Here is a 12,256-nt window from a genome sequence, read left to right on the forward strand (position 1 = left end):
ATAACAAAGAAACAGACTCACAGGTATAGAGAACAAACTAGTGGTTACCAGTGAGGAGAGGGAATGCGGGGGGCAAGATAGGGGTAGGAGGTTAAGAGGTACAAACTACTATATAAAATAAATAAACTGCAAGGATAATTGTATAGCACAGGGAATATAGCTAATACTTTATAATAATTATAAATGGAATATAACCTTTAAAATTGTGAATCACTGTGTTGTACACCTGAAACTTACATAGTATTATACATTAACTGTATCTCAATAAAAAATAAAAAAGAAATAGGAGTTTTTAAACATTTCCCCAATATTCACATTATTCTAAATATACCTTCTTTTTTCTGCTCATTTATTCAATGAGACATTCTATTTTATGTTTTTAAATAGCTGTCATGGATGCACTGGTAGAAGATGATATCTGCATTCTGAATCATGAAAAAGCCCATAGGAGAGATACAGTGACTCCAGTCTCAATATATTCAGGAGATGAATCTGTTGCTTCACATTTTGCCCTTGTCACTGCATATGAAGACATCAAAAAACGACTTAAGGATTCAGAGAAAGAGAACTCTTTCTTAAAAAAAAGAATAAGAGTTTTGGAAGAAAAGGTAATTTATCTATTTACCTTCATTATGTTTGTGACTTAATAATTCAAAGCATTTGAAGTTTTAAATATTTTTCTGCTCTGTCTTCCATGAGTGTACCAAATTTCTAAGGATAACTCACTGCTAATCTCAAAACCCTGGGCATTTTACTTAGCCTACTGTGTTTCACATATCATAGTGCTTGGTGAATATTTGCAGAATAGGATTAACAACATGAAGGGATTAAAGTTCAAATATTTTTCTTACCTCTTTTTTTCAGATTGCCTTACCTTCATAGCTGTATGTATTTTATTCAGGATTTTTAAATGTGTGCAAAAAATTATATACCAACAAAGGAAATGAAGTGTCAAAGGAAATGAAGTGTCAAAGGAAGAAGTTCCTGGAACATTGTTCTGATATGTTTAATAACGTTTTTGTCAGTACTGAAATTTTACCAGGACTGACATCTTCTTTACCTCAACATTCTCCTTTGTTCTTGAACACACGTAATAAGAATGCATTTAACTGATGAATTAATGTTTTCTGTTTACACCTTTTAATGCAGAAACTGTTATAGAATACATAAGCAAGGTAGCTGATTCAATTATAAATCATCAGATCTATTTAGCTTATTGGGAAATCTTACTCACTCATCCATTTATTGAGAAATCTTCCTCACGCGTCCACTTATTTTTAAAGTTTAACTAAGTTCATTTTTCTTCAGATCATAGTTTATGATCCTTAGATCTTCAGTGTAGTGGTACATTACAGACAGCAGCTTCCACAAAGGGGGAAGGAAATGATCTACTTATTAAAACTTAAGGATAGGGCTTGGTAGAGTTTCACGCATTTGGAGGAAGTAAGAAAAGAGGACTCAATTGTAAAAATAATCAATTTCTTTGTATTCGTATGAATTTTCTTAATGACTATTAAATAAAATTGTGACATACTGGATAGAGTGACAAAAGGTAACATTTTGGAGCTTGTAGTTAGGTTTATTTTAAAAGTCAATAGAAAAATGTGATTTGGTATAAGTAACATTGGAAATATTTCTGTACTTTGTGACCAACAATCCTAATAATTTCTCTTCTGGAATAATATAGGACTTGAACTAACACGTCTGTTCCTTAAAATGTCAAGTACACACTAACTTGATACTTTTCTGATGATGGAAATTAAATACTGTGTGCTGGCTTGGAAAACACATAAGCACTATAAAAGAATGATGTACTGTGTTTAGTATGACGAATTAATACTATAAATAGTTACTACAAAGTATAAGATACTGATTAAGTAAAAGCCTGAAAGAAGAGTTTTAAAAATATCTGTTCTGTACTTTTTACTTTCTTAATCAGTAAAGCTTAATTGTGTGGAAGTGAAATGTTCACTCAATTGTAGTCCAGGCTTTATTCCCTGCATTACAGTAATTAAGGTTAAGTTGTGGAGCCATAGAAGACTGACTTATTTTCTTACGTAGAATATCCTCTTAAGCTTTGTCTTCTAATTTTATACCATTAGCTTATAGGAGCTCGAAAGGATGAAGAAACAAGTTCTGTGGGACGAGAACAAGTAAATAAGGCCTATCATGCATATCGAGAGGTTTGCATTGACAGAGATAATTTGAAGAGCAAATTGGATAAAATGGTAAGTTGGTTTGAAAAGGATGGTATCTGTATATTGCAAATGAGTTTTCTCCTTCAAGAGGTTAAAATTAGAAATCAGAGATATTTACACTTACTAGATAAAAAATTTGCATGCTCAAGGCAAAAATAGAAAATTTTGATAGGAATATTTGTAAGTTATTTCTATACAAAATAAGTACTCAATATGTAATGATGTTTAGGTCTCTTTTTTTTTTTTTTTTGATGTTTAGGTCGTAAGTACATCTAACACCACTAACTTCTTTTGAAAAATCATGACTTAGTAGAGTTTATCATTGTTTTTTTAAAAAAGCCAGTGAATAATATGTCCTAAGTTAGAAAAAGAGATTAGTGAAAAACTGAGTTCATTTCCCACCTTGCTTTTCAAAGGCTAGAATCAGTTTTTTCAACATCTACCTGAAAATTAATATATAATACCAACCTATAGATTTTATTGAATGTAATTTGGCATTTTCCCTACTTAACTAGAATAAAGACAACTCTGAATCTTTGAAAGTATTGAATGAACAGCTACAATCTAAAGAAGTAGAACTCCTCCAGCTGAGGACAGAGGTGGAAACTCAGCAGGGTAGGCCACTTAAACTTGTTATAATTATTCTAACGCAATTAATACATTTTTCCATTCCTGTGTTATATCCATGATCAGTTTTCTATATCTGTATACTAAGGACTTATTTTTTAATTTTTAGGCTTATATTAATTGCTCTGCTTTTACAAAATATCAACTCCTTTTAACTTTTCCTTGGATATAAATTGTACTTTTCCTAGAGAAAATTTGATGGTTTTTATTCAGGGCTAGTTTGCAGTGAAGTAGATGAAGAAAGGAGTAGAACCCCATCCTCTCCAAAGCCTCTTGCCCACTGTTAGGTTAGATGCCCTGTCATTGAGTAGTTACAATTGCTTCCCCCCCCACCCCCCCCACCCCCGCCAATTTCTAAAGGTTGTTAAAATGTGCAGATGAGATGCTATGTTGAAAAATTAAGAGTGGGGGATGTGGGTATTAGCCTGCTCCCATGCACATTCACTCTGATGAGACAAGCTGACGAGTAGGCCTCTGAGAGACCTTTTGATGGGAGGTTGAGGTGAGATCTCTCATGGCAGCTGATTGGGGCTTTTTCTCTGTACAGAGCCTAAGGAACCAAGTCAAGGGTTAGTCCGTATCCAGTGGTATTGAGTTTGTACAGTGGAATGTTTATGAATAAAATTGTTTGGAAGTTATCTTCTAGGCCTGATGGTCAAACTTTATACTTTCTAAAGGGACTAGATGGAGTGATGAGCTGAGTGAGCATCAGTTTACTCACTTCATTTAATTCTTGTCACTCTTAACCTTGATGTATATAGATTATTCATCCATCTATAATTTCAGCATATGCTTGATATGTGTTGTATATTTTAGAGTTTCAGGCTGACAAATTTGCTCTTTACCCTAAACCAAAAATCAGGGATAGGGGTGATTAATACATTCTAAAATAAGATTGCTAGATTTCTTATTAGCATAGATACTTGAAAGTAATTACTGTTTTTCAGAAACTTAGTAATTGTTCATGTTTTATATTGGTTTTTCTTTTAACCTGCATTTTATTAGCATAATCTTTTTCGAATTGCAACCAATGTAGAAGTCAGAAATAACAATTTTAATGTCCATCCTTTTTGTAGTGATAAGAAATTTAAATCCACCTTCATCCAACTGGGAGGTGGAAAAGTTGAGCTGTGACCTGAAGATCCATGGTTTGGAACAAGAACTGGAACTGATGAGGAAAGAATGTAGAGATCTCAAAATAGAGCTACAAAAAGCCAAACAAATGGTATTACAGAATTATTAAATTGAGAAATTCAGCATGCTGTGTGCATCATATGTAGGATTTATAACTAAGTATTAAATCAGAGTTGACATAAATTATGACTACTTAGAGAGTTACATTATCTGAAAATTCACCTTTATCTTCCCCTTTAATCATTTTTGCTAAAATATGATAACTGTATACTTTTAGCATAATCCCAGAACTATATGATTTTGTTGTTTAAAAGCTAATTTTTAAAAACCTTATTAGTTTATTAATTTATTAAAGCTGTTCTTTCAGACTTCCTTTCCTTCAATTTCCTTAAGTCATTTTTTTCTCTGTAAAGTTTAAAGAGAACTCAGGTTTTAAGTTTCCCACTTCATTTAATGTAATAATTTGATTAATTTAGACATGACAGGAGACTTGATTTTTAGAATTATTAAAACAAAACTTTACAGCATCCACTAATTCTCAGAAGTCTAATACTTTTGGAGCAACTTTAATTTTCAGCAAATAGCTGAGAATGCAAGAATTGGGGTTGGCGGAGCGGAGGGTGGGGGTGGGGAGCAAAACAAAAACCCTGCTGAGCTGCTAAAGTATGGTTAGCCTGAAGTCATCCACTGAAACACAAGTTGCCTCTCAGGTCCTCACTCAGAGTCTGTCTACTAATACAGTGATCCCTGGACAATGGGGTTGTGACCCGTGGAGGTCTGCTTATACAAGGATTGTTTTCAGTAAGTATACAGTCGGTCTTTAGTATCTGTGGGTTCCACATCTGTGGATCGAGGCCACCACAGGTTGTAGACTACGCTATCCATTGTTGGTTGAATCCATGGATGCTGACCCGAGGATACAGAGGGCCAACTGTGGGACTTGAACATACGCAGATTTTGGTACCCACTGCGGATCCTAGAACCAGTGTCCCATGGATAGGATACCGAGGGACAACTTTACATTGGGTTCAGAAAAGCTTGGATAAATGTTTTCAATGTCATGACAATGCTGAGAATAAAAAGAAGGAATGATAGAGAAGCAGAGCAGTGTGGGAGCAATGATCCAAACACAAAGTTTAAAATAGTTATTACAGGAAATTGAAAAGTTTAATAGTCTGGAGTTCAATAGCCATTATATACATTCTATACACTATGTATTTCAAACTAAGGTAGCCACTTAGATAATTATTTCTCAGGTCAACATTTTGCCCATCAGAGTATCCAGCACTACTAAGGAGCTATGTCCCCACCCTAGGTTCTTCTGAGCAGCCACCACCTGAAAGAGGAGCTCCGCCCACGCTTCCTGACTGCCAGCCAGCACTCTGCCCTGAGTCCCAAGTGTCCTTAGATGAGCCGACAGGTCTCTCGTCTGCAATGTGGTCTTTACTGGAGGTGACCACTGGTTAAGAATGAGACAGGCATTAAGAATAATATAGCATCCTGCCTTGGTCTTTACCCAATGAACTCCTCTGAACTGGACAGTGAGAACTTGATTTGGAGCCCCCAGGCCTGATAAAGGGGAAACACCCACTATAAAAATTACTATCAACTACCATTAGAGCCAAAAAAACCTGTTTTTCCTACTTGACATCTGAAGTTGATTTTCCTAGCTTTGCACCCATGATCACATGCACAATTCCTTCAGCAGCTTCCAGCATCCTGTCCTGCAAGCCCAGTTGCCGTAGTAGCCCTTAGGAGGCTTCTTTTAAAAAGATGTGCTTGCAGGAAAAGATCTGCATCTTGAAGCTCTGAATTACAATTGTCAGTATATACTTTCTACTTGAAATGATTTAATAGCTTTTATAAATAATGGGTATCTCCTTATAGAGTAGGAAGCAGAACCATGGAATCATAAAAACTTGGTTCATGGTTGTGTTGCTTATTAATTGTGACATTAGCAAACTCATTTAACTGAACTTTTTTTCTATAAACTTGACATTAAATATCTAAGCAGCATGGTGCCTAGTACATAGGGTATTCAATAAGTGAATGTGTTTCAAAAAATTTAATTAGGGTAATCGAGAAAAGCAGCGCTTTAGGGGTGTATATGTGTATATGTGTTAATACAGTTCAGTTCTTATTATTTGTTTTCCACTAGGTGGTGCTAGAGGATAAATTTGCTTTTAGTTTAATTCATCTTTCACAAATCACAGAAACAGACTTGAAGGTAGAAGAAACTTTAGAAATCACTTGTTTTATTGCTGATGAAATTGAATCTGAGAGACTAAGAAACTTTAAGAGTTGAAGGTGAGGTAAGGGAGGAATTTTTTTTTGAAAAGGGGATTTAAGACACGGTCCCTTCTTCATAGGAATTTATTTGGCTGGGGGAGGGGAGATTTAAAGTCAAAAATGCTCACAACTAATATAAAGATATGAACCAGGGAAAGATGGAGTGGAAATTTATCAGTTTATCAAGGGTTCCAAGTTTAAATCTTGGTATTGTGGGATGTGTACATTTCAGTCTTGTTTCAAAGGTATTACTGGTCAGAGTCCTCTTGGATATGGGAGTCAAAGAGCAAGCTATGGAGAGAAAATTTATGTTCACAATAATCTTATATCTACTGTAGCCATACTTACAAATATTTTTAAGATGGTATTTTCTGTGAAACATATTTTATAACACCTTCTGAAGTGTGAAATAGCATCCTACATGGACAGAATAGTGGGGCTTTGGGGGCTTTGCTTTTTTTTTTAAAGTACTTAGTGAACTCAGTTGATTCAGTGTTTGGTATTAATGAGGTCAAGGTTCCAGGGTCAGTTCCACTATGGGCCTTTTTTACTTTCTGTATCCTCCAGTTTTCCAGCCACTTATATTCAGAACAGCGGCTCCTTTGAGAAAAACAGACACTAGGACCGAAGCGTAGGAAACACTGGCTCAGTAAATGGAGTTGGTGTAGATGCCTAAGGTAGCCAATAACAGCCTCTTTAGAGATGCACAGTGTGCTGTGTGTACTAAAGGTTCTGAGCAGTCCTGAAGTACAGGAACCTATTTAACTTGAACAGTGTTTCCCAGGATTTTGTAGCTATGGGCCCATTTATGTGAAACTCCAACATCAGATGGCACAAGTTGGGAAACAGATCCATTACTGCCTTTAGAACATGGCAAACTGATGACTGGCCAGGGATAGGGTCTTTGAGTATTAGAGACAATTCCTTTGTGCTTTTTGCTAATTTGTGTTAGATTTTCTGAATTGTTAGGTGGTAGCTGGAGAAATACTTCACCAAGCAAAACTGTTAGGTGTTTTGTTTACTATCATTGGCTTTAAAAACAAGGTTTCCATTGTGCATATATGTATAAGTATACACTAATTAAAATGTATATTTTTAATTAATTATACAGAGAAACGATAAGTGACTTGATCTGATTCCTTCATTTCCTGTGAAGAACAGGAAAGGAAAATGTCCAAGGTTATGTGCTTTGTTAGTGGTCAGACTTCCTCTGACTTGTGGGCCAGTTCTGTTTCCCCTCTCCACAGGGCTCCCTGAGATGCAACTAAATCATTCACAGTATTTAGTTGGTATTTTCTGAACAATCAGATCCAAAGACACTTTAACTTCTGTAGTACATTTTGATATTTTACACTCCCAAACTCAGAGGACTCATGAAGTCCTTTTGTGGCTTTTTAGTGTTCCACTTTAAAAAATATCATTTAGATTATATAAATAAGAAATAGTAAAGTTAAATTTTGTTCTTTTAGTTTATACTGGCCATTTCTGCTAATAGAATTAGTGCCTGTGATAGTCATTTTAATTTGTTATAGACCCTGAATTGAATGCATTGCAAATAAGTGTGTTACAGAGTTATCTTAAGTGTATTAAGTCCACTTTTAAATATCTTTTATAGGTTCTTTTTGTCATCTGTAACCTAAACTACTAAAACTTGGAAGTATATAAGGACTTTATGAAGTCCTTTCCCTGTCATTTTCTTGTGGAAAGAGGAAATTTGTTCATCTTTTTAAACAATAACCTGTTAAATTTTGGTACTTCTTTGTAATAATACCAAAAAGTGAAATACCAATAAACTTCCATTTTCTGGTGGAATTCACTCAGCTATACCTGAAGAAACAGTAATTTGATAAATTTGTTACCCTTTTTTGAATATAGATTTCAGATTGGTATCGTCAGAAATACATTTTGTAAGACTCCAAGGTCTTTTATGTGAGAGCAAGTGTATTTTTTAAAGAAAATTAAAGCATTAATGACTTTAAATAATTGGAAATGATTTAGAAATATCTGGTATAGATTTGGAGTTATTTCATTAAAATTGAATATAAGATACTAGTTTTATGCTGTACAGTTACAGATGTATTCTGTAAAAGCTGAAGCATGTGTAGGGTAAATAAAGTTTTGAGAATAAATAGAAGGTAACAATTACAACTTTTAAACTGTTTTTTAAACAATGACAGTATCCATCTCAGGAAGACAATCTGAAGAGCAGAGATCTCCAAAGACTAAGCATTTCAAGGTATGAACATTCTTCAACATTCAATAATAATACATTATATAACAATAATAATTGTTCTGTAGGCCACTTTGTATAGGTACTTAGATTTCTGTTATGATTTAACCTTAAAAACAGATTGACACTGTTTGGGTACTGCATGTAATTTCTGATCACAATGTATTTATAAAAAATATTTAACTGTTCCTTAACAACAGGCTTGAACTTGAGCAGTAGAAAGGTGCATATTGTGATGCCTTAGATAAAATTTTTGAACATTCAATAATATTTTAGATAGGATTTTAGGGAGCTAGTTGTGTAGAAGTATTCTGTAATCCTGATTTTTACATGAAAAATTACGTATTTCCATACACAGCAATATCACTTTGTCTTAAGGGCAAACTTGGACAGCCTTAGTCTTTGATATGACATGAATTTTAAGAGAACTGTCCTCTTGGGGTAAGAATAAAAGTAGCTATCAGAGTTCATGTATGTTATTTCGGCCCTTTTTTTCCTCAAATATATGTATCATTTTTATTTAAGTAACATAAGTGCATTGTTTTATCTGATAATTTTTGTTCTGCTATGTTAGCATCCCCTCTCTCCATGGATACTTCCACCCAATGAAACATACTCATTTGACTTCATTGTTTGCTCGTTTGGCTTCCAAAATTTACTGAATTATCTCATACCTATTCCTCCTATCAAAAATCTAATGGAGAGAAACGCTCAGTTGGGGAAAACAGTATGAGGAAACACAGTGCAGCCCCTCTTCCAGATCCAGGGGCAGCCCCTCTTCCTGTGTGAAGGGCCAGCAGTAAGTATTATAGGTGTCATGGGCCAGAGTCTCTATTGCAGCTACTCAGCCCTGCCATTCAAACAGTAGCTCACTTATGCCTTCAACTTTCATCTAAATATACAGCAAGGAAGTTTTTCCTTTCTTTAAAACATGTGTCTAGTATAGCATCCATGTGAATTATTTTTCCAAGGTGTCTTCTATGTCAGTTACCTTCTTTCTTCCTGTCAACCTAGGTTTCCCCTTATTAATTTTGTTGTATTTGTCATTTTTACAAGCCTTCTTAAACCATTTTTGGAAAGAAGCGTGTTAGAATCAGTAGGTCAAATAAAAGGGCTTATATAAATAATTAGAAGTACATGGTATAGAACAGGGCTTCTGCTTCCATTCATGGGCAGTGTTACATAATTTGGATCACTTTTTTTGAGAGTAACTTGAAAAGTTGTCCGCCACCCACCAAAAAGATGTGTGTTTGAAGGCATCACATAACTAAAAAGATAGTGAAGGATCTCTAGGCCAGGATTTGGAGGAGGAGGAAGGCCCCAAGAGATGAGTCTGGTTTCTGAGGCTGAGAACTATGTAATTGTGGCTTTGAAGTACAGTTTTGAATTCTCTAAAGTTCAGTATCAATTCAGGGTATCAACTGAGAGAAACAGATTTTAGAATGAAGTTCAGTCTAAGAGTTTCTGTATGTTAAAGAACTGTGTAATTAAAGCGGGTCCTAATGGCTCCTCAGTGCTCAAGTACATTTCTGTGTTTGCAAACCCATAGCAGTGTGGATTGCAGAACTGATTAGCTCTCCCTCTTCTGGTTAGCAACTAGAAAACTAATAACCAAACTTGTAGCTTACCCTTGGTAAACTTTATATCATGCATTTTTATGTTAGCCTCATTCCTGACTGCATTTTATCTTGTTTTTCCTTTACCTTATCATTTATACCTATTTACAGTTTATAGTCCTATGTTTTATTAGTCTTTAAGTTACGTCATCCACTTCTAAATACAACAATTCAGATGATAAATTAAGTTTACTGTATTAGGAGAAAAGTACATAGGAATGTTTCCATAAAACCATTAACTAAAAGTTTAGGTATTTTTAATGATTATTTTCCAGTTATTTGGAAAACTCCCCTTTTTGGATCACCTCCTTTTTTGCATTTCCTCCATCATATTGCCAGGGGAACGAGGTGGTACCATATTGTTTCCTGAGTGAACATTTTAATTACTGGAGGCCTTTTATATGTTCCTCATTGTAAACAATATCATTTAACAATAACAGCCCTGCCTATCAGAAACTTGGCCAGTGTCCTGCCAGTGTACTAGTTGGGGGTTACCTTTAGGTTGTTGCCTTCAGTTCTTAAGCCAGATCTAGGTATGGGGTAACTTCTTCAGGTGCAAATTCTTGGTTTAGAAAATAGGGATTAGGTTAGTGTTTTTCACACTGTGCTGTGTTGCCTTAGTTGATCATGAAATTTTGTGAGTTAAGACAAGCATTTTAAAAATAAATAAAACAGAATAGAACATAACAGAATATGGGTTGCAGTGTAAAATGATTGCCTGCTGTGCCTTACAATTAAAAATACTTGAAAGATGCTTGTTTGAAGAAATCACAGTTGTCAAGATATACCATACTTTCATTTTAATTCCTCTGGGGAATGTAGTAGTTCAATAAATTTTCAAAAGCTAAAGAAAAATAGGGCTGAAGTAAAAAAAAAATTCAAGTAGATTTTTCTTATACAAAGGAACATTCATTTCAGTATTAAAGAGTTGAACGTACAGTGTCAATTAAGAAAACTGAGCTTTTACACAGTTTTTACCATGTAAGCTGGACATGTGCCCCCTTCTTGAGATGTGGATAAGCAGGTTTCATTACGTTTAAAATTTAGAGGTGTGGAATTTTATACTGGGACGAAGAAGGTTGTGTTGGAAGTCAGTGGTTGGTAAATATGTGATGAAGCTGAAGGTTCTGATGATTTGAAAAATGTTACCCACAAAGGGCAGCAGTCAGTCACAGGACTGGATAGCTAAAAGGCAGCTTTGAACAGCAGCTTGTTAGAGTCAGGAAGTTCTCCTGCACCTGCTTCCTTGTGTGTGAAGTGAGCTCCCAGGTTGCCACGTTTGTGTGAGAACAGGGTGAGGTGCCTGTCTAGCACATAGTACATGCTCAACCAGCATTATCTTATTGTCTCATCTGTCTTATTTCTTAGGGTTCTCATTTGGGGTACTTTGGTGCTGCATCTCAGTGTTCAAGTAGCTTTATGAGTTCTTTGTACACAACTATATATATCATTAGGATTTTGCTTGTATGGTATTTAAAGCAAAACTTAACTAATTTATATTCCCAGCTGGTGGGAGGTAGAAGGGGAACAGTTTATAGTCTCAAAAATACCTGGATAAGTAAAGGTTAGCTGGAGCTCTGCTGAAGATCTGTGGATGACAACTGTCCAGTCTTACTTAAGCAATGATTTAAACATTTTGTTCAAGTAGAATTTTAAAAATTTTAACACACTTTGAAGACTATAGCACTTTAATATAAATGGTAAAGTGTAAAGTAACTGCCATTACTTTGTTATCCACAAGAGGGAGAGCTTATACTTAGTAATAATTTTAGTTTTTTATATCTGTAGTTTTCAATTCAGGTGACATTAAGGGCAAAAGAAAAAGTTTAGACATATGTTAAACTAGGTGACCTAGTTTTTGGTGTCACCTAATTTATAAGCAGTCTTCATTAAACTGAATTGGAAAATGTGTATTAGTGCTGCATTAACACCTCTATTATAATTTTCTCTTATTTTATATGGTTAGCTATTTTGAATGATGAAATGTTTGATATTCCAGTATCCAAACACTGTCTTGAATACTGTATTTGCTTTTCTCCAAGTCAGGTACTGATTTACCATCTCAAGCCACTGTTTTTAATCTGTATGATTCATATCATGACTGTCTGCATGAATTAGCACATGTACAGTGTTTACACTTAGCTGCTACGTAATGTGAGTAA

General features: G+C 34.8%; 1 protein-coding gene across 1 annotated transcript in view; it reads left to right on the plus strand.

Moving 5' to 3' along the window:
* AZI2 (5-azacytidine induced 2) overlaps positions 1 to 12,256 on the plus strand; it is a 40,560-nt gene that overhangs the window by 22,290 nt on the left and 6,014 nt on the right. The window contains exons 2-6 of the mRNA XM_068557522.1: positions 388 to 608; positions 2,103 to 2,228; positions 2,714 to 2,813; positions 3,902 to 4,050; positions 8,426 to 8,484. Of these exons, the coding sequence (XP_068413623.1) occupies positions 393 to 608; positions 2,103 to 2,228; positions 2,714 to 2,813; positions 3,902 to 4,050; positions 8,426 to 8,484 (650 nt within the window). The 5' untranslated portion in view covers positions 388 to 392. The remainder of the gene's footprint in view (positions 1 to 387; positions 609 to 2,102; positions 2,229 to 2,713; positions 2,814 to 3,901; positions 4,051 to 8,425; positions 8,485 to 12,256) is intronic.

Source organism: Eschrichtius robustus, chromosome 12 (genome assembly GCF_028021215.1).
Source record: "Eschrichtius robustus isolate mEscRob2 chromosome 12, mEscRob2.pri, whole genome shotgun sequence".
NCBI classification, from domain to species: Eukaryota; Metazoa; Chordata; class Mammalia; order Artiodactyla; family Eschrichtiidae; genus Eschrichtius; species Eschrichtius robustus.